At 35.4% G+C, this 23,767-nt stretch overlaps 1 protein-coding gene across 1 annotated transcript in view; it reads left to right on the top strand.

Annotated features, from left to right (window-relative positions):
- The window catches only part of LOC115413190 (transcription factor IIIB 90 kDa subunit-like), a 272,574-nt gene that overhangs the window by 90,342 nt on the left and 158,465 nt on the right, over nucleotides 1-23,767 (top strand). The window contains exons 7-11 of the mRNA XM_030125943.1: nucleotides 946-1,095; nucleotides 12,193-12,286; nucleotides 17,511-17,637; nucleotides 20,747-20,786; nucleotides 21,181-21,273. Of these exons, the coding sequence (XP_029981803.1) occupies nucleotides 946-1,095; nucleotides 12,193-12,286; nucleotides 17,511-17,637; nucleotides 20,747-20,786; nucleotides 21,181-21,273 (504 nt within the window). The remainder of the gene's footprint in view (nucleotides 1-945; nucleotides 1,096-12,192; nucleotides 12,287-17,510; nucleotides 17,638-20,746; nucleotides 20,787-21,180; nucleotides 21,274-23,767) is intronic.

The following is a 23,767-nucleotide window of genomic DNA, read 5'->3' on the forward strand; positions in this document are numbered from 1 at the left end:
TCAGAATACTTTTTTAATTCTGTAGGGAAATTATTGTGTATTGCAGTTGCTCCATTTATGTAATAAAAAAAAAAAGTAGGAGGAAAGAAATTATCAATACAACAAGAGAAAAAAATATATAAATAAATTACATGGATATAAAGCTCTTAATATACACTAAATAAATATATTAAAACACTATTAGAATAGTAATTTGTACAATATGTACGAGACAATATATTATCAATATGATAATTAAGGAAGTATGCACAAATAAGTGTGTAAAAATATTGTTGTGTTATTAAAAATGATGTGGTTATGAGGAAATACTACTGGAATATACAAAAAGCTAACTCTATTTTTGTTTGTCTTTCTGTTAGCAAGATAACTCAAAAAGCTATGGAAGGATTTTGATGAAATTTTCAGGAAATGTTGATACTGGCACAAGGAACAAATGATTAAATTTTGGTGGTGATCTGGGGGTGGGGTGGGGAGGTGATCTGCCTTAGCGAAGGTCTGCGGTCTCCGAGTGCTTTCCTAGTTTTTTGTGGGTGAAAGGCTAATTAATTAATTAATTAATTAATTAATGACCAATTTATTATTTTTCTCATCAATGAAAGAGGAGACTTGTCAGTTTATATTTGGCACACAAAATGTACTTTAAAAAATTTGTTATTTTTAATATATTTTTAATATATTACAGTTAGATATATGTTGTTTGGTTCCAAAGTTATGAAAATATAAATGGACACCTTTGGCACAGGAACAATTTTTGCTTCATTTTTATCAATCAAAAATGCTGAAGTGACAGTTGGGGGTACTTAGCTAAAAAAAAAAGTCTATTTCAGGGGGTACTCCACTGTAAAAAGTTTGAGAACCACTGACCTAGAAAAACATCTAGATGAAATTAGCTATTTACTATATTAACTATTCACTATATTTATTGTTTTGTGCGTCCATCCTCAGACCCGTGCCTGTATATCCCTCGCTTCGCCCAAATGCTCGAATTCGGGGAGAAGAACCACGAAGTGACCATGACGGCGTTGAGGCTGGTGCAGAGGATGAAGAGGGACTGGATGCACACGGGTCGAAGGCCGTCCGGACTCTGTGGAGCAGGTAAGGAGGAGAATGTTATAGACTTCCAAGCCTGTTTCTCATATAAAAAAGAGGGGGGAAAAGTGTATGTAGGGTGTAAGTTTGTATATATGTGTGTGTAGACATGTATGTGTATTAGTCTAATCACTTATGCATTTGTTATTGTAAGCATATGTGTTGGTGTATATGTATGAGTGTATATACAGATATTTTATTTTTATTCACCATTGTGAACATGAGCAAGTGTATATTTTTTACGAGGCGTATGTTTTTGTATTTTGTAATATTTTGTAAAATTTAACCCCTTCATGCATGAATTATGAGAACCTTAATCAAGATTTTTTTTTTTCCTGTGTGTTTTATTCCTCTTTAAGAATGAAAAAAACACTGCGACTGAATCTTTTTTATGAACCTATTTTTCATGGAGTTGCCAAAATATCCACTCAGCTGGACACCATGAGTTTAGTTTTTGTCTTTTACGAATACATTTTTTAAATGCTGCTAATCTGATGTTTTGTCACGTTTTAACATACTCTAATATTAGTTACTACTCACTTTATGGAGATAATATGCAAAAAAAAACCTTTTTGTTTAAAAAAAAAAGTTAATTACAATCTAATAACAATAACAAGGAACTGACTTATACTTACACATATCATTGCAGATCAGGTTTATCAAGAACAGCAAAGTTACAGCAATGGACGTCGGCTTATTGGCTGATATGGAACTAAAACAATAAAATCCATGAATATATAAGATTATAACAGTTTTGAATAGCTGTCTACTGTAGTGACCACTATTGCATGAAAGGGTTCATTAAATATTAAATTTAATAAATCAGTTAAATAAAGGTTCTATTTAAAAACAGTAAGGAGGAGATGCTGCAGCTTCAAACCCCCACCACCAGGGACGTTTGTCTTTTATCTGATTACGTTGGCGCCGGGCGACTCCTGCTTTCTGAGAAAAATACTGCAGAGCAAAGTGATTAACGGCATGTGCTCTGTTGGCAGCTAACGTGAATGCACCTTTAATCAGGAAACTTTCACCTCAGCAGCTCGGTGACCATCAGTACCTGTAATGAAGCCTTTTTAGTCCAAACTTGCACTAAAACGAGCTCATTCCTAACGGGCATGAATGTAACAGATAGAAAAATAAAACAAGGTTACGGCCGTTTTACTCTGCAGCTCAGAGCTTTATGAGCGTGATGAAAAGAGACTATGAAAAGGTTAGTGCTTTTTAATATAAACATTCACAGGGCCATCTTTGAAATCAGAATGAAAATGCATCTGCTGTCGGCAGGTTTTACCTTTCTCACCTTTCGTTTTTTTCGTACATAAAAGCGAGTTCCTTTAAATGTCAAATACCCCGAAGTGTCAAAGTTGGCAGTACTTGACTTTAGCGGTTTATGTAACAGGGGACATGTACGTTAATGCACATCAGAATACAGATTTAAGACCCTAAACAGGCAGGAATTTAGCCAAAATGCTAATTGACATGTTAATGTTGAGTCACAGAGGAGCAGAATGAAGGTCTTTATTTACATCCCATCAAACTGTTTTTCTGTTTATGTAAAAGTGAGTCATCAGCCGAGGTTAGAGGCCCTGCTGTTCAGCCGTCTACAGCGCAGGAGCTGGGGCTGGTTCATTTAAGGACACATCCATCCATCCATCCATCCATCCATCCATCGTCATCTTTCTTTCCTTCCTTCCATCTTTGTTTCTTTCGTTCTTTTTTCTTTCTTTCTTTGTTTCCTTTCATCTTTGTTTTCTTCAATCTTTCCTTGTTTTTCTTTCTTTCTTTCCTTCCTTCCATTTTTCCCCATCTGTCTTTCCTTCCTTCCTTCCTTCCTTCCTTCCGTCTTTGTTTGTTTGTTTGTTTCTTTCTTTCTGTTTCCTTTCATCTTTCTTTCATTCTTTCCTTCTTTCTTTCTTTCTTTCTTTCTTTCTTTCTTTCTTTCTTTCTTTTTTCTTTCTTTCTTCAGTCTTTCCTTGTTTTTTCTTTTTTTTCTCATCTGTCTGTTCTTTCTTTCCTTCATCTTGTTGTTTCTTCTCTGTTCTTTTGTTCTTTTTTCTTTTTTCTTTTTCTTTCTTTTTCTTTCTTGCTTTTTCCTTGCTTTCTTTCTTTCCTTTCATCTTTCTTTGTTTTCTTCCATCTTTTGTTTTTTTCTTTCCATCTCTCCTTCCATCTTTTGTTCTTTCCTTCCATTTTTCCCTCCATCTTTTTTCCTTCCTTCCATCCATCTTTCTTCTTCCTTCATCCTTCCTCTTCCTTCTTCCAGACTCTACATTGTGTTGACACATCAGTATGTAATAAATCATCTCGGTTAGAACTCTAAATATTCCACCTCCATCATGTGTGCGTTTGCTGCTACAGTAAAGATTTCACTAAAAGGACCAAAATGTGCTGTTTTTCTCTTTTCCTTCAGACTTGCACAGCCTCATGTTCACTTCAGCCTGATCTCACAGAAAAAAACAAGACGGTTAAAATGGCCGACCCTCTTGTCGTCAACTTGTTTTACTCATAGCGACAAACTCTGTGGAGTAAAAAACACAGGAGACCACTTTCATCCATCCATCCATTTTCTGAATTGCTTAGTCCTCGAGAGGGTCACGGGGGTACTGGAGTCTATCTTGGTCGACTAATGGGTGAAGGCAGGGTACACCCTGGGGTAGAGGTGTCAAAACTGGCCAGGCAAAAGCAAAAATTCCACTGAAGATATGAACAGTTAAGGGTGTCGAACTCATTTTAGTTGAGGTTCCACATACAGACCAATGTGATCTCAAGTAAAATAACAGCATAATAAACTATAAATGATGACCCCAAACTTTCTTCATGGTTTAATGTGGGACAAAAGTATTATATTATACTTATAAATATGACGCCAAATTTTTGTCTTTGCTTTAGTACAAAAAATAACATTAGATTATCAAAATATTTACATTAACAAAGTATCCTTTAACAATAAAATGTGAATAATCTGAATAACCTGAAATGTCTAAAGAAAATTTCAACAATATTCTGCCTGTTACTAAATATTTTGTGTATTTGTATATATCCAATCCATAATGCACATGTATAAATGATAAGTTGGTAAATTAATGCATGTTTTATTTAATATGACCATTAAGTGTCATAATTTTTCTAGTTCAGAGGAGACCTGAAGCTCAAATATAAGGCATTCAATAGTAAAGATATATTGTCAAACATCACTTCTTTTGTCTGCTTTTGTTGTAACTGTATTGGGAAGCTGACTGATAGAAAACAGAGTTTATTAGCATTTTTCTTCCAAATAAATAAGAAAATAATGGAACTTAACGATAGGCTTATTAAAGGAAAACAAAGGGGTAATGAAATGGAAAGTGCTCTTAGCTGCAGCGGATCCAGGTGTGGTTTTATTTTTAGTTCACAACCAACAAGAGGGCTGTGTTTGCATTGGTTTGTAACAGTCTCCAGCTGTCTAACCAGGCTATGATGGTTTGTTATTGCAAATCTATACATGGAAGCGTATGTGCTGTTGTTGGAGGATGCGTGGTGGCTCTGGGCGTGCAGTTGACTCTGACCTCTGACCTCCACGTAGGAGGCGAGCGAATATATCTTATATAGATCAATAATGTGCTGCAGCGTATGCATATTAAGTTTTGTGTGCTGAACGCCTCATTGTCTTTGCAGCCTCGCACCATATGTTCAGACCTTTTTTTTTTAACCCGTTATAGGGCACTCACAGAAATGCTCTGAAATTCAAAATTTCCATCTTATTGTATTATCGGAGGACATAACAAGACTTTATTAAAGTCTGGTATAAAGCTGCACAATATATCGTTTGAGCATCGACATCGCAATGTATGTGTGTACAATAGTCACATCGCAGGTCCTGCAGTGTTGGAGGCAAATGAACTCAACATGTTCTCATCTAATTTCAAGGGTATGTGACACACACTGGACGCAGCGATCCACCAATCACAATCATTCTTAATCAGTTTGGAGTGAGTCGCTGATAAAAATACTGAAAAATGAGCAACAAACAAGAAAAAAATCACTGTAAATGAAAACTTGGTGCTAAAAAGAAAAGCGACATCAGTTTTCTGGAATTATTTCAGCTACAAGAAGGATATTGAAACACGTGTTCTGTGTCGATAGTGCCTTGCACCTGTCGCCACAACGAGAGGAAACACAACTATTAGTTTGACCATTTACGTCAGCACCACACAGCTATTATATCCTCCTGAGTATTTTTTCATATTGCAAAATATATCGCAGCGTTAATAAAAATCACAATGTCAGTTTTTTTTCCAATATTGTGCAGCCCTAGTCTGGTAGAGTTTCATACTGTCTTCCACATACGATTATTGTAGATAATGCATTTGTCAGGACAGGGGTAGTTGTTTGTTTACCTGCTTTACTAACCCTCCCTGCTGTTTGGCCAACCCTGCTGAGCAGCCGATAAGACACGTCACAGTAACATCATGTGACGCTTCTGACGAAGGCTATAGGAAGTAGCTGAAACTAGTAAAGCAGGTAAACAACTACTCCATCTTATAAATTAATTATTGACAATAAGACTTTATTGCTTTAGTGACATTTCTCAAAATGTTTTATTTTCATGTAGAAAATCAAGGTTAATGAAGTTACTGTATTTGGTTCCTTACCTGTAAGTGGCAAAAAAGAAAAAAAAAAAAAATCCAAGAAGGCCTATATATAATAAAATTAGTGCTGTCAAAAAAATTTAATTTTTAATCAGATTAATCACAGAGTTGCTGTGGGTTAATTTCAATTTATCACAATTAAATATCATTCATTTTTAATCTATATTAATCATGTTTCATTTTGCATGAGCAAACAGACTCAAGAAAGAAGGGAATATGTATGCTCTTAACGTGTTAAACAGTTTCAACAAAACAACTTGAGCCAACTGTTCCATCTTTTTTTTTGTAATTGAAATCTTTATTGAGTTTTATGTAATATTGTAACAGTAACCAAAAACAGAAGGAGACAAAAACAAACAAATAAGACCCCCCCCCCCCCCCCCCCCCCCAACAAACAAAAGAAAGAAACAAAAAAAAAAAAAAAAAAAAGAAAAAAAGAACAAACAACTGAGAGTATAAAAGAAAACAATATGCCTGGGTAGCAACAGTCAGTCTATTGATTTTGTGTAAATATAGTCCATTTATTCCACTTTTTATCCAGTTGTGGTTCTTGCAATCTCAGTCTGTGTGTTAATTTTTCCATTAGAAATATTTCTTCAGTTGTGGATATCCACCAGTCCTTTAATGGAATGGCTGCCTTCCCCCAGTTCCTCGCTAGTTCCTTGCTAGTTTTTTTTGCAGAAATTACGAGTGTTATAGCCAAGTATTCATCCTTTTTAAGAATGGTAGTGTCCTGAAAGTTACAAAGATATTGAACATCAGGAATCAGTGGAATTGAATAACCCAACAACTGATCCATCTTGGGTTTTTTTGTCCTCATATTTCCATCCAGAGGACCAACATGCTGTTTAGTGTCTTCCATCTTTATGGGTTGGTTCTGCTGCCTGTCACAACTGGATCAACTGCCCATTTGTTCATGTGTGACGTTAACTCTACTTGGACAAACTGCCCCAAATGCATTGGCAGAGGTGTTTAGAGTCATTCTGTGCGGCAGATGGGTTAATTGTGTTAAATTTTTTAATCAGATTAATCATGATGATGGATTAATCTGCGTTAATTTTGACATCCCTAAAAAAATACAAGAAAAACACATGTAAGGTGAAAGGAACATGTATTTTAGAACATTAGACCAACATAAGTGCTGCTCCAGAGCCCTGCCCACATCCACATTATCCCTTTGAACATCATTCCTTACATTAGTTCCATTACTTCATGCCATTCTAAAATACATGTTCTAATGTTGGAAAATACATGTTCCTTTCACCTTACATGTGTTTTTCTTGTATTTTTTAAATTTACTTCTTGGATTTATTTATTTATTTATTTATTTTGGCCACTTACAGGTAAGGAACCAGATATGGTAACTTCATTAACCTTGATTTTCTACATAATAATAAAAAAATTGAAAAATTTCACAAAAGTAATAAAGTCTTGTTATGTCCTCCAATAACACACTATGGTTGAAATTTAGAGATTCAGAGTATTTCTATGTGTGCCCTATAAAGGGTTAATAGCCGTGTTCGATACAGACATGAAATACTATAATTACTTGTTATATAATATATTCATTATAACCATGAAGTTCATGTTACCTAATAGGGATGTAAACAATTAATCGACTATCAATTAATTGTCGATAAGAATTTACTCGATTAAATTATTCATTGTTGGTTAATTGCCCTTTTCTGCAGCGGGATTTGTGGTGTGGACAGTAGGTGGCGCCACTGCCAAAAACTAGGCTTTATTGCTCCGACGCCGCAGCTGGGATAGCCGGTCATCGAACCGGATCATGGTGTTGATGAGTTAGAATCGCTTTAGGGACACGGTGGAGCGAAACACAGACCGGTCCATCTGTTTGTGGGAGCGGGTCCGCTGAAATCTGCTCCATCATGTCAGTGATGCAAACTCAGAAATGCTCATTTATTCTAAACTGCCTCTCTTTAGATCCATTTATTTTATGTAATTTTTCTGCTGAATTTCTTTAGTTCTACTCCATAAATGTCATTGCCTGTACTGTACCCAATGGTACAATAAATCAATCATTAAGGAATATGACATGCTTTTTTATGAAGTATATAAACAATGGTAGTAGTAGTAGTTTTATTTCGAGCACATAGAATCAACAGATAACAAAGAACCATACAACATGATCAAACAAAATTTTTCTGCGCTCGAAAAGGAGTGGGAAGAAGTATAACTTATTGACTCCCACCCCTTTTTACAAACTAATAATCAAACTAGGTCTGCTTCCTTTGCTTTGTTAACACACATTTTCCTCTGTATATTTTTACAATGGCACAAAACATCCATACAAACCATTCACATACACTTTTTTGATCTCCTCATACACACTCAGATTTGCATAATCAACCGTTTTTAATATAGACTATAATATTTATATGCACTTTAAATATTTACTCCAAATGTAATGATCAATAAATGTGATAACATCTTCTTATCATGATAATTAATTAATTACAATAATCTTATTTTATGCGTACTTCTGTGTTATAACTAGATATTCACTTATTCAGATAATGTTCTATATTTTGTTATTATAGTGGATTTATACATCCTTTTAAATGCACAAATTGAAGAAGACATTTTTAAGTTTTGCTCCAGATTATTCCACAGATGAACCCCCCTGACAGAGATACACTGGCTTTTTATGTTTGTTCTACACTAATACCCTAATATTTAGCTTTTTTTTCTTATAGACCCTTTTGAAAGAGAATTTCAGGTCCTCAGAAAAATCGCCGCTTATCAATTAATCACTAATCGATTGATAAGGTCAACCAACTATTGATTAATGGATGAATCGATAATTTGAATCCCTAGTACTGAGCAAAGCAGGCCCACTCACTGTTCATGCAGAGGTGGACCTTACAGACCCTGGAGACCTCACTGTAACTGTGGCTGTCACTGTCTTAAAAGGTATGCGGAAATGACCAAAAATAGTCACTCGCTCGATAACGGGCTAAGCTTTCGTTGATGATGTGTGGGTAAGGCAGCAGCGCAATTTAGTACGTTTTCATTTCCCACTCTGTCTGGGGGTTTGGTGGAGCTTTTTTTTGCGGCGCAGGCTCCTCTCTCCTTGTCACGTTTTTGCTGCTGTCAGCCCGAATCCACCCGGCTTTGACGCGTTACCAGCCAAGACGTCCTGAAATCGAATCAGCCGCTTCCTCTGCTCTTGTGCATGTTTACGCTCAAGGTTTCAATTTTCGGCTTTCTCTCTCCCTCTGCTGCATTGCCTGAATAATTAATTGCTTATCATAAATCATTGAAAAGGATACACTCCAATGGAAGAAGGAAAAAGTTTGTTCCCAAAATACGATGCAGATACGACCGTTGTTTAAAAGCATGTTTCTGTAAAAGGTTTTGAAATCACATCAAGCGTTTCTTTTTCGGGATAAATTGGAACTAAACGGCACAAAAAAAAAAAGACCCAAGACCCAAACATCCACTGGTGACTAAATACATCTACTGATCTAAAATGTTTAATAATCCTATCAATACCTGCAAATAATTGGTGTAAAATGCACTTTCTGGGCTTTTCATGGTCATCAGATATGACCCATTTGGACGTTCAGAGGCTCCGTAGTTACCGTGGAAACACTGTCATCTTCTACAACACAGATTCACCAGTAAAACCCACTGAGTTTGATAAATGACAGTGGATGGAAATGCTTGTTTTTGCATTCAGATATTGATATATTTGCTGAAAAAGTCACTTTTTTCTTTGTTTTGATGTAATAATCTTTGAATTTACTCTGAGTTTTCATGTACATCTGAATTAAATATAGGAAATAGATGATTTACAGTGGAAGATACAAAAAAAATATAGAGGATAATATTATAATATGTGATGATAAATGATTTAAAGGGGTCATATTTTGCCAAACCCACTTTTATTAGTCTTTGGTTCATTTATTTGTGTATTTGGACCCTAATAGTTCATAAAGTTTGCATTTGAACCCTCCAGGTGCTGCAAAACTATCTTTGTATTTATTTTGGCAAAGGTCGAGTGGATTTCTACAACCCGTTTCAATTCCTTCTCAATTTGTTACGTTTTATAATTAGCTACGTCACGACATTTGCACATATAGAGTCAAGACTTCAGATGAACATTTCTCAGAGTACGGAGAAACAGGACCGAGCAGCACGGTCAACAATGCGGAAGGGGGCGGGGTCATTTGCATTTAAAGGGCCAGCACTCAAAACAACCTTTCTGGCGTCATTATTCAGAAATAGAGTTGAAGATGGACCTGTGGAGTTGAATTAATGAAGAACTCAGACCCAAGCAGAGCATTTACAGTTTATGGAGATGACAGGGAAATGTTTTAAATGCATAATTCCATGTTTTAAAAAAACAAATTATGACCCCTTTATCCCATGAAGACCCAGTGCTACATTTATAGCAACTCCCAAATGCATTTTTTTTTCTGTATTTAAGCTTTCTTAAATCATTTATCACCATTTATTATGGTATTATCCTCAGTGTTTTGCGTGTTTTTAGTGAAAATCAAGTATTTTCCTATATCTGATTTATTGATCGTGTAGATAGTCATAAAAGCTTAGATCAAAGTTGAGGTATAGTCTATCAGACACGGAGAAAACTGAAGAGAAAAGTCAGATTATATCATTAACTGAACATAAACCAAGCACCTCCATCCACTGTCATTGATCCAACTCCATGGGTTTTACTGGTGAATCAATGTCGTAGAAGATGACAGTGTTTCCACAGTAACTAAAGAGCCTCTGAATGTCCAAATGGGTCATATCTGATGACCATGAAAAGATGACAAACTGTATTTTACCCGAATTAATTACATGTATTGATAGGATTACCAGTTCAAGAGTTATTGAACATTTTAGATTCGTAGATGCCTTTAGTTGACGACACACTGCATTTTACCCCAATTATTTACATGTATTGATAAGACAGTTATTAAACATTTGAGATCAATAGACTTCTTTGATCACTGGTGGATATTTGGGTCTTTTTGGGTTGACACAGAGGTTCCCAAACTTTTTTGGCTCGTGACCCCATTTTAACATCACAAATTTCTGGCGACCCCAGACATTCAAAACAAAGACTTTTTTTTTTTTTTTGTTAAAATTAATTTGTTTTTCATCATGTAATAGTTTACTATACTATGTTGCAAATGAACATTAATTTTAGACGACATTTAGTCTATATAATGTATATTATTATGGACAGAGGCAGAAAAGCTAGGTGTAGATTACTGCACAAAGTGAGAATTTTATTTTCCTTGGTCAGGATATGTACAGTCAGTCCAGCTTGGATTTACAAGGCTGACAATTAATACTGAACAAACAATAACTTAAACTATGAATTATGAAAGAACTGCAGCATCTGAAACCGACCACAATGAACATTTGACAGATAAACAGAACCACAGTGCTTCAGTTTCAGCTTCAGAGTTTGTCATGTCTTTTATGTATTGGGATTATCTCCCTCAACTCACCATATATTTTTTAGTTGTAAGTTTTTTTTTTTTTTTTTATCAATTACTAGAAATTTCAGGCGACCCCATTTGAATTCCAGGTGACCCCACATGGGGTCCCGACCCCAAGGTTGAAAAACACTGGATTCGCAGTTCAAGAGTTATTGAACATTTTAGATCAGCAGGTGCTTTTGGTCGACGACAAACTGCATTTTACACCAATTCTTTACATGTATTGACAGGACAGGTATTAAACATTTGACATCAGTTGTCGTCGTTGATCACTGGTGGATGTTTGGGTCTTAAAGTACAGGTTAAATAGAGAGAACAATTAATTTGGGAGCTGCCACAAAAGCACCTCTGGCTCTTTATGGGTTAAGAGGAAAACCAACAAACATAGTTTCAAGGTAAATGTAGTGTTTGAGAAAGTCCTCCATGAAGCCAAAACCTCCAATTCAGTCCTGAAGACCGTTTGAATGTAGAAACGGGAGAATGCATCTATCTTTTAACAGACTCTTGAGCGAGGCAAGTCTAATGACGGTTATATAACTGTTCCCCTTCAAGGCTCGCTCGCACTGCACTTCATTGCATAATATTAGTGTTGTTGTTACTTGGTTTTAAAACAGTGTTTTGTGTGGGGGTGGACTGCTGGCTCTGCAGGCAGAGGTGCCCCCGTCCTGTCGGTTCTGTCCTGCAGTCTTTCATCGCATATTTGTTTGTTCTGTTTGTGTCTTGAGGAGATATGCGTGTGTGTGTGTGTCGTCTCCTAATTATAGCATGCATGTGTTAATTAATTTGTCTCTTCAAAATGCAAAACACCACAAATCTTCTGTTGTTATTTGTTGTGCAGTTATTTGTAGCTTTTCTTATAGCTTCAGATGACACAGACTGGAATAAATGTAAAACCCAGAGCCATAACGAGGCAGAATTGTGTTAATTCACTTGTCTTTTTTTTTTTTTTTACCTGTTGGTTAAATCTAACCAGCAGTTTTGACTTTTCTTTCCAGCTCTCCTCGTCGCAGCTCGAATGTACGACTTTAACCGCACTCTCAAAGACATCGTCGACATCGTCAAAGTGTGCGAAACGACGCTCAGAAAAAGGTGCGTGGTAACCGATGCTGTGCAGTCACTGTAAATATTAACTGTAAAAGTGATGGAGGGTCTCTGACATGGGATTCACCTGTTTTTGCCAAATTCTACAATGTAAACATGTCAGATAGTGAGTCTGACAGGTGTTATTTACATTTTTGGTCTGTTTTATAAAGCAGTGACTCACAACCTGTATGAGTAATTCATCATCTTTTCAGGACCTGTACATGTCATACATTGCCATAGGTCTATATTCTTACTGACTTTTCTGCTGTCAAAACAGTACCTGAAAGCCTCTATTTAATGTCATTTTTTGTCTTCATGTATCTTTTGTATTTTACTTCATTTTTGTCACTTTGTCTTTTAGTCTCCTTGCGTATTTTACGTCGTTTTAATTATTTTACGTCCTGTTGTGTCTTTTATAACTGAGACTCCTCTGCATTTCGCACAGCTTTAGTGAAGTCGACACTTGTAAACTCGTCCAGACACTTGTTTTCTGTTTAATGAAGAAAAATAATTCACATATACACTGCCCCACATGCAGTATCTGACAGGTTTATGTGACATTCATCTCTTATATGTTTCAAGCTGGTTGAATTGCTGCTGAATTGAGCTACTAGTAGTGGCTACTCTGCTCCTGCAACAGTGTTTATATTGAAATAATCCTCCCTTTTTTCTATTATCACGCCCTGATGAAGACTCTGTGTAGTTTAAACACATAGATAAGGAGTGTTAAACATACAGCCCGTGGCTTGACTTTGCAAAGTGCAAAAATTACACTGAAGATACAGTATTAACAATCAAATTTTTAGTTCAGGTGCCACATAAAGCTCAAATGGGCCAGACCAGTAAAATAATAGCATATAAACATATAAATAATAACTCCAATTTTTTCCTTTAGTGCAAAAAAGTAAAATTGCATGAAAATGTTTATATTTACAAACAAGTTGACAACAAGAGGGTCGGCCATTTTAACCATCATGGTTTTTCTGTGAGATCTGGCTGAAGTGAACATGAGGCTGTGCCATTTTGAAGGAAAAGAGAAAAACGGCACATTTTTTTCTTTTAGTGAAATCTTTACTGTAGCAGCAAATGCACACATGATGGAGGAGGAACATTTAGAGTTCTAAGAGATGATTTATTAAATACTGATGTGTCGACACAATGTAGAGTCTGGAAGAAGGAAGGAGAGAGGGATGGAAAGAAAGAAAGATGGAAGGAAGGAAGGAAAGAAAGACTGAAGGAAGGAAACAAGCAAACAAAGTTGGAAGAAAACAAAAATGAAAGAAAGAAAGAAAGAAGCAAACAAACAAAGTTGGAAGAAAAAGAAGATGAATGAAAGCAACAAACAGATGGAAAACGAACAAAGAAAGATGAAAAAGAAAGAAAGAAAGAAATAAAAAATAAACAAACAAAGTTGGAAGAAAACAAAGATGAAATGAAGAAACAACAGAGATTGAAAAAATAAAGAAGATTGAAAAAAGAAGAAAGACAGTTTTGGAAAAACAGATGAAATGAAAGAAACAGATGGAAAAAAACAAAGAAGATGAAAGGAAGACAGAAAACAAGAGAAGGAAAGAAAGTTAGAAAGAAACAAGCAAACAAAATGAAGAAAAGAAAAGAAAGAAACTAAATAACTTAGAAAAGCACTCGTAGATCCGCAGACCTCCGCCAAGGCAGATCAGCCCCCCCCCCCCCCCCCCCACCCCCCCCCCCCCCCCCGCCCCCCCCCCCCCCCCCCCCCCCCCCCCCCCCCCCCCCCCCCCCCCCCATCACACCAAATTGTCATCATTGTTCCTTGTGCCACTGTCAAGACTTCCTGAAATTTCCTGAAAATCCGTCCATAATGTTTTGAGTTATCTTGCTAACAGACAGACAAACAGACAACCCAGATGAAAACCTAACCTCCTTATTGGAGGTAATTACCTGAATGCATATGAACAACCTGACATTTCTTAAGAAAAATAAGTTCAGTTTTAACAATATTCTGCCTGTTACCAAATGTTTGGTGTATTTGTAGATCCACTGTGGTCTGTAGGTTGAAATGTAAATATGGAAATGATAAACTTAGGCATACTATTGTTAAAATAAACATGTTCCCTCCCACTCATGCACGGTGGTTGGAAGACATTATGTCCTGTTTAAGACTGGAGAAAATTAGATCCTCGCTTCAGCAGTCAAATGGGAAATTCCAGAAACTTTGGGGTGTTTTCCTAAAAACATTCCAGACCCTGTAAATGTTCGATGTTTAGGTGCAGTTTAACAAATATTATGCCTGTTACCAAATATTTGTGTAACATTGTATATAATGTACATGTATAAATAATAAGTTGAGGCATAATATTGTTAAAATTGTACAAATTTTTCTAACGCAATTTCATGTTTGTAGGTTATTCACACCGTTTTTTGTAAAATAGAAATATTTGCATGATCTAATGGTTTTTTTTTGTACGAAATCAAAGAGTCTTTATTTAGAGGTTATGTCTTTATTTTACTGGTCTGACGCACTTGACCTCAAATTAGCCTAAATGGTCTCTTTTAATACATTCAAAGTAATTTTAAATCGACGGGAAAAGGACAAATGTGGATGTAGAGGTTTTTCTAATTGACTGAATTGGGTTCGGCTTTGAGATGCTTTTAAGGAACAGTGTTGTTAAACTTTTAGTACCTTTTAAAATAATGGTGATGTTTTATATGTGTGTTCTTACCAGTTTTAATAAATTTGTTTTTAGTACTGGCTTTCATTGGGTTTATGTATATTAATGGCTGTGATTTCCATTTTGTGTAACTCCTTCTGCTGCGGCTGTCTTGGCCAGGACACTCTTGAAAAAGAGATTTTTAATCTCAATGAGCTTTTTTCCTGGTTAAATAAAGGTTACAATAAAATAGAAATAAAAAATTTTAAAAAGTGGCCCCTGAACCAAATGAGTTGGACACCCCCCCGCTCTAAACCAACAATGGAAATGAGTGGATGTTTATGTCTGATTTCATGCAGCTACGTGTCTCTTAAATAGTAATTGAAAGGGAAACTTAAGTGAAAAATCAGTGCAATGAGTCTGCAGTGTGCTTTAGATCAGAAAGTCACTACACACTAAAGTTTCAGAGCGTATTTCCGTTTGCTTGGGTTTGTTTCTTTAATTGTGACACGTAGCCGACACCTCAAATAAGCCGGTAGCTTGGTGCAGTTAATTAAAACTTTAATATAATTGTGTAAATTTTCTGGTAACCTGGAGCACTTAATTTAGATTTGTTTGAGTGCAGGTGAGAGATGGCCCTGTAATCCTCTGCAGTTTGGAAGAAAATGAAGACATAAGTTATTGAATAGTCAGGATTGTTGAATTTTGCATTAAAGAAATGTTACACGGTGCCCGGTGGTAGAACTTTTCAGTCTCATGTATTTATAATAAAGGCTCAGAAATGTTCTAAAGTGTGTTCTTAAAAATATTATGGTATACCATCATATATTTATATGTTTTTTTTGGAATTGGAAGAACTGAAAACATTTGCTTTGGTTTACCAAAAAAATCTTAGAAGAAGACAGAATGTGATTATTTAAAACAGGAAACCAGACATTGGATTTGGTGTAATTGGTTTAATTACTATGAATAAACACACATGGGTTGGACTCAGTACGGAACCAGATCTGGATCAGTCCACTAAGCGGTTCCAAGGTTATATTAGTTTTGAATTTTTCATTAAAATTTAGTTTTATTTACTTCTCACTTTTTTTTCTCTAATTCAGTTAGTTTTAATTAGTTTTCAGAGCAGGTTTGCTAGTTTTTATTTTTATTTTTAATTTCTTTTTAATGCTTAGTTTTAGTTTTTCCATATCTTTTATTATCTTCCTTGATTTTGATTTAGTGATTTATTCTGAACATGCAATGAAATTTAACATATATGCAAACAAGCAAAATATGCATAATAGTACAAATATCAACAATCATAACAATCTTAGACCGAAGAACAGCACAATAGTTCCATTTACATGCACGAAAAGGGGTGGGAAGAAGTGCAACTTATTTACTCCCACCCCTTCTCCCTAAAATATGATTAATAATATATATAAGTCCTTCTTCCTTTTATGTTATATTGATTCACACACACAGTCATTCATCCATATACACATACATACATTCATATACCCACAACATACAGGGTGGGGAAGCAAAATTTACAATATTTTGAGGCAGGGATTGAAAGACAGTGTATGACCAATTAGTTTATTGAAAGTCATGAGAATTTATTTGCCACAAGAAAATTGACATAATAGAAAATGTTTTTATTCTATGTGTCCTCCTTCTTTCTCAATAACTGCCTTCACACGCTTCCTGAAACTTGCGCAAGTGTTCCTCAAATATTCGGGTGACAACTTCTCCCATTCTTCTTTAATAGTATCTTCCAGACTTTCTTGTAATAGTTTTGCTCATAGTCATTCTCTTCTTTCCATTATAAACAGTCTTTATGGACACTCCAACTATTTTTGAAATCTCCTTTGGTGTGACGAGTGCATTCAGCAAATCACACACTCTTTGACGTTTGCTTTCCTGATTACTCATATGGGCAAAAGTTTCTGAAAAGGTATGGATAATAGTGTTAGGTATGATTATGACATCAATATATGTTTGGTTTCAAAACAATTGACGTAGTGTCTGCTGAGAAAAAACAACTAAATGTTCATTGTAAATTTTGCTTCCCCACCCTGTACAAGTAGACAAAGACACATATAATCTTTTACCAGTGTGTTTCTTAGTTGTGCTGGTAAATAAATAAATAACTCAAAGAAAGAAATGTATACCTCACCGTCATATTCAAATAAATCCCATCCAGGACTCTGCTGCTTTCTCCCAACTTTAGTCTCCATGTTTCCAGGTAGAGTGGGGACCAGAAGACGACTCTAAACAACAAGTGACGAGAAGTGACGGACCATGAAGTGTCATATGGTGCCGCCAGATAAAATTGCTCGAGTGAAATAAATCGATTTCATATCAATCAGACAAAGACAAAAACAAAGGAAATTTTATGCAGAATTTTTATACATTTTAGTTTTATAATCACACATCGTTATAATTTTTCCTTTTAATGATAGTTTTTATTTATTTCAATGTTTTTTCATTTGTAGTTTTTGTCATTTCGTTAGTTTTCTTTAACGATAATACCTTTGGTTCACAGTGATGCAGTTCTGTTTCATCCGATTCTTTTCGATGTTGCGTTGACGTCCTTCGTTTCTCCTGCTTAGGCTGACGGAGTTTGAGGACACGCCCACCAGTCAGCTGACCATCGAAGAGTTCATGAAGACTGACCTGGACCAGGAGTGTGATCCGCCCTGCTTCACCGCCGGACTGAGGAAGAAGAAACAACAATATGTACGTATATCCGGTGGATATTTACCTCCGCCAAGGACCGGCGGAGGTTACGTTTTCATCCAGGTTTGTTTGTTTGTTTGTTTGTTTTTTTAGCAAGAGAACTCAAAAAGATAAACTACTAATTTCTCTCAATATTTATAAAGTATACAGACAAAAATATTGGGACACATCATGGCTACAGCTGTAAGATGTCCTGTTCATGCTGAGTTGACATATAAATATCTATATTTCCTTCAAGTTTAAGGGGAGATTTTTCATCATAAGTGAGATGTGAAGAAAGTAGAAGGTTAGATATGGTAGAAAACTATTATTTACAGTCAGAGCACAAAAAATATTTTAGAAATATAGACGTAGAACATTTAAAATCATAGTCATGTACACATCCACAGTCATTTCTACATGTAGATAATTCTGAGTGCATGTAAGTAAATGTAAATGTTTGTTTGCATATATAATCTTTAGTTCTATTCATGTATTCATTATTCATTATATGCTGATTTGACATATAAATATCCATATTTCCTTCAAGTTTAAGGGGAGATTTTTCCATCATAAGTGAGATGTGATGAAAGTAGAAGGTTAGATGTGGTAGAAAACTATTATTTACAGTCAGAGCACGAAAAATATTGTAGAAATTTAGACGTAGAACATTTAAAATCATAGTCATGTACACGTCCACAATCACTTATACGTGTAGATAATTCTGAGTGCATGTAAGTAAATGTAAATATGTTTGTTTGCATATATAATCTTTAGTTCTATTCATGTTATTGTTCTACAAGGGATGACCATGAAAAGCTCCTCTGTTATGTATCGCACTGCAAAGTCTGTATTTATATGACAATGTTCAAGCAACAAAGATTCACAAATTACCTTTGTTTTTCTTTCTTTTTCTTCCTTTCAGTGAGCAATATTGACACCCTTTTGTCTTTTTCAAAAAAAAAAGAAAAGAAAAAGAGAACAGTGTACTTTGTACCAGTGATGTCCTGTGTAATATGTTATCAGACTGTTTTGAGTAAAAATTTGAATTAAATAAATAAAATAAAATTTAAAAAAAATTAAATCAGTGTTGAGAGAAATTAAGTTAAATCCATGTCTGAGGCATTTTGGAATCAAAGATAACAATTTAAACCAAACTAACCAATGCAATGATATTTCTCCCAATATAAAACTATAGAATGACATTTGTTATTATTGTTTTGTATCCCAGACCCCTGTTTGTTTGGAAGATTTTCACTGTTACTCAAAAAAATAATGTATTCTTCTCCTTATTTTAGACCAACAGAGGTTATGGAAAACAGTCCTTTTCATTTGATTTGCCATGTTGTAGTGAATTTATTGGAGACACCAGACAACAAAATTATGATCTTAACCCAGTGGTTTCCAACCTTTTTTGGCTCACAACCCCATTTTAACATCACAAATTTCTGGCGACCCCAGACATTCAAAACAGAGACTTTTTTTTTTTTTTGCAAAAATTAATTTGTTTTTGATCATGTAACAATTTGCTATAATATGTTGCAAATAAGCGTTGATTTTAGACAACATTTAGACTATATAATGTACATTTTTATTAATAAGTTTGATTTTTTTTTTTTTTTAAATAAATCATTAGAAATTTCAGGTGACCCCAGACATTCAAAATGGAGACATTTTATTTTCTAAAATTAATTTGTTTTTGGTGGTGTAATAGTTTGCTATAATATGTTGCAAATAAATGTTAATTTTAGACAACATTTAGACAATATAATGTAAATTTTTATTAGTAAACTTTAATTATTAAAATTTTTTTAAGTAAATTATTAGAAATTTCAGGCGACCCCAGACATTCAAAACAGAGACATTTTTTTTTTTGGCTAAAATTAATTTTTTTTGATCATGTAATAGTTTGCTATAATATGTTGCAAATGAATGTTAATTTTAGGCAACATTTAGGCTATATAATGTAAATTTTTATTAGTAAGCTCTAATTTTTGAATTTTTTTTTTTTTTTTTAATAAATTATTAGAAATTTCTGGTGACCCCAGACATTCAAAACAGAAAAAAAAATTTTTTGGCTGAAATTAATTTGTTTTTGATCGTATAATAGTTTGCTATACTACGTATGTTGCAAATAAACATTAATTTTAGGCAACATTTAGGCTATATAATGTACATTTTTATTACTAAGCTTTAATTTTTTTTTTTTTTTTTTTTTATAAATTATTAGAAATTTCAGGTGACCCCAGACATTCAAAACAGAGACATTTTATTTTGGCTAAAATTAATTTGTTTTCGATCGTGTAATAGTTTGCTATAATATGTTGCAAATAAATGTTCATTTTAGACAACATTTAGACTATATAATGTAAATTTTTATTAGTAAGTTTGAATTTTTAAATTACTTTTATAAATTAGAAATTTCAGGTGACCCCAGACATTCAAAACGGAGACATTTTATTTGCTAAAATTAATTTGTTTTTGGTCATGTAATAGTTTGCTATAATATGTTGCAAATAAATGTTAACTTTAGGCAACATTTAGACTATATAATGTAATTTTTTATTAGTAAGTTTGAATTTTTTATCAATTACTAGAAATTTCAGGCGACCCCATTTGAATTCCAGGCGACCCCACATGGGGTCCCGACCCCAAGGTTGAAAAACACTGCCTTAACAAATGTGATTGTCTCTTTCAACTCATATATTTTTTATTACTAATTTTTTTTTTTTTACATTTTTATCACTTACTAGAAATTCCAGGCAACCCCAAGATTAAAACACTGATCTATACATTGAAGGATGAACAATAATGATTAAATTTTTAATTCATATTATTTGTTTCCCATTGTTCCCTTCTATCTTAAAACACTTCAAATCCTTATTTTCTCTACAGAAGAGCAGAGTTGTGTCTCATATCAGCAGCATCAAACTGAACTTGCCGCACTTGTTGTTATAAGACGTACATCTGAAAGCAAAGGCAGCTGCTGTCAGCCACCCACGGCCCCGCGGTTCTTTATTCGGAGATGTTTTTGCCTTAGAATGCTCTATCTCACGCAGTCGTCAGCGCTGGATGCTGAAAAATCTGTCATTCTTTCATTCACCGCCTGTCCTTTGTGTTCCTCCTCTAGCTGGAGATTGAGTTGAAGAAAAAGATGGATGATGTCGAAGGTATGAAAACCGCCGCATCTGAAGCATCTCAACTATTTTTAATTTTATTCTGTAATGTTTTCAGGGTAGTTTGGGCAAGAAAAGTTTGCATATATGCTCTGATTTGGCTGACCTTGATTTTGAAGATGAGAAGAAAATAAAACACTGCAGCAGAAAGAATGGAAAGGAGTTATTTTCACAACATGTAATTAACCCTATATTATGTTATAGTACTCGCATATTATATTGTAATTGTGGAACTGAGGAAGGTGTAATTTAAAGGGTTAGCAGAAGTTCAGAAGAACAATAAAGCGGACACAAAAAGCCTCATGTGTGCAGATTAATGACTGTGTTGTGCTCATACAGTCCGACCCAACAGGACTGAAGTTTGGCTTTTTTGTCCTCATTTCATCAGATGAAATTCATGGGTACGAAGACGAAATAGATGCGGAACTGCAAAACAGCCGACCCAAACTGAGAGGGATCTACGCCACCTATGTCAAAGAAGGTACAGAGAGAAGGAGGGAATGAGTGCCGAGAAGATGGATGGGTTTGGGAGGAAAAAAGGAAAGGGTTTAAATCTATGAAGGTGTTCGACACAAACAGACTGACGATGGAATCAAAGAGTTCAGTTCACCAAGTCTGTGTGGAGGAAAGGAAGGAGTTCACTGTTCCATCCATCCATCCATCCATCCATCCATCCATCTTTCCAACCTTTCTCCTTTACTTCTTTCCATCCATCCATCCATCCATCCATCATCCATCTTTCCAACCTTTCTTCTTTCCATCCATCCATCCATCCATCCATCCATCCATCTTTCCAACCTTTCTTCTTTACTTCTTTCCATCCATCCATCCATCCATCCATCCATCCATCCATCCATCTTTCCAACCTTTCTTCTTTATTTCTTTCCATCCATCCATCCATCCATCCATCCATCCATCCATCCATCCATCCATCCATCCATCCATCTTTCCAACCTTTCTCCTTTACTTCTTTCCATCCATCCATCCATCCATCCATCCATCCATCTTTCCAACCTTTCTCCTTTACTTCTTTCCATCCATCCATCCATCCATCTTTCCAACCTTTCTTCTTTCCATCCATCCATCCATCCATCCATCCATCCATCTTTCCAACCTTTCTTCTTTACTTCTTTCCATCCATCCATCCATCCATCCATCCATCTTTCCAACCTTTCTTCTTTATTTCTTTCCATCCATCCATCCATCCATCCATCTTTCTTCTTTCCCTCCTCCCATCTTCTTGTCATCCTTCCCTCCATCTATCCTTCTTTCCTCCCTTCTTTCTTCCATGCTTCTCTCCTTCCTTCCTTCCATCCTTCTGTCCTTCCTTTCATCCAAACTTCCATCCATTCTTCTTTCTATCCATCTTCTTGTCTTTGTTCCATCTATCCTTTCTTCCTTCCATCCATCATTCTTCCCTCCTTCCATCCATCTTCTTGTCATCCTTCCATCCATCCTTCTTTCCTTCCTTCTTTCTTCCATCCATCCATCCATCCATCCATCCATCCATCTTTCTTTCATTCTTTCTTTCCTTCCATCCACCCTTCATCCTTCTGTCCTTCCTTCCATCCAAACTTTGGTCTATTCTTCTTTCTATCCATCTTCTTGTCTTTGTTCCATCCATCCATCCATTCATCCATCCATCTTTCCTTTCTTCTTTCCCTCCTCCCATCGTCTTGTCTTCCTTCCATCCATCCTTCTCTCTTTCCTTCCATCCTTCTTTCCTTCCATCTTTCTTTCCTCATCCTTTTTTCCATCCTTCTATCCTTCCTTTGATCCACCCTTCTGTCCACTCTTCCATCCATCCTTCTTCCCCTCCTTCCATTCGTCTTTTTGACTGGGGGGAGCTTCAGTGGGTGTGTATGTTTTTTTTTTTCAGGCTGTCACATGCGTCGCTTTCCCAGATTCGGCAGAAAACGGGTTACTTTCTCGACTTGTGTGGTTGACGTCTGTGCGAGGACATTTTAATTACAGCTGATTTAAGGACACATTTTAATTAGGCGCCGCAGCTTCAAGAGGACGGCCAAAATTATGCAATTATTTTGTCTGAATGTGATTATTTATCACTGCTTCTTATGCTCTGCCATTTGAAAAACAAAATTATTCCCAACCAAAACAGTTGTAATGAGGTGTGCTGATTCTCATAACAGGAAAGTGAAGTGCTCATTATACAATCTGCCCAGGCTGTAACTGTCTGAGTTTTATTAATCCTCAGAAAGAGAACACAGTGAGGGTGAGACAGGTTTTAATTTTAATCATCTGCCTTCATGTTGGCGGGGTTTTGAAGCCATCAGATCATGGAGATGTTGGATTTTTCCACTACATCGCACTTTATTCAATATTTTTGGTCAAGTCGCTTTAATCAAGGCTGCGTCTGAAGTTCTTTCCATTCATTTTACATACACTCCATTGATTAATTATATGTTTTTATACAGTCAAGTCCAAACTTATTCATGCTTATCTCAAATCCTGATTTTATTCTTAACTTATGTTTGACTAATATGTTTTTTCTAACTGGAAATAATTGATAAACAATGCAAAGACATTATATGACAGATTTAAAGGAGTGATATTTTGCTTTTTTAAACGGAATTCTGTATTTTAAAACATTTCCCTGTGGTATTCATAAACAGTAAATGCTATGCTTGGGTTCGAATTCTTCATTAATTCAACTCCACAGGTCCATCTTCAACAATATTTCTGAGTAATGACACCAGAAAGGTTGTTTTTAGCACTGGCCCTTTAAATGCAAATGAGCCACTTCATGCCCCGCCTCCTCCAGGTTGTTGGCTGTGCTGCTCTGTCTCGTTCAACCAACAGCTGAACATTTTAGATCATCGGCTCGAAGTTTGGACATATTTTCAGTATGGACTACAACCACTGCTGATGATGAACAATTATGGGTAACTTGGAGAAATGTTCGTCAGAAGTTTGGACCTTATTTGTGCAAATGTTGTGATGTAACTAGTTATAAA

The sequence above is a fragment of the Sphaeramia orbicularis genome, chromosome 22 (genome assembly GCF_902148855.1).
Source record: "Sphaeramia orbicularis chromosome 22, fSphaOr1.1, whole genome shotgun sequence".
NCBI lineage: Eukaryota > Metazoa > Chordata > Actinopteri > Kurtiformes > Apogonidae > Sphaeramia > Sphaeramia orbicularis.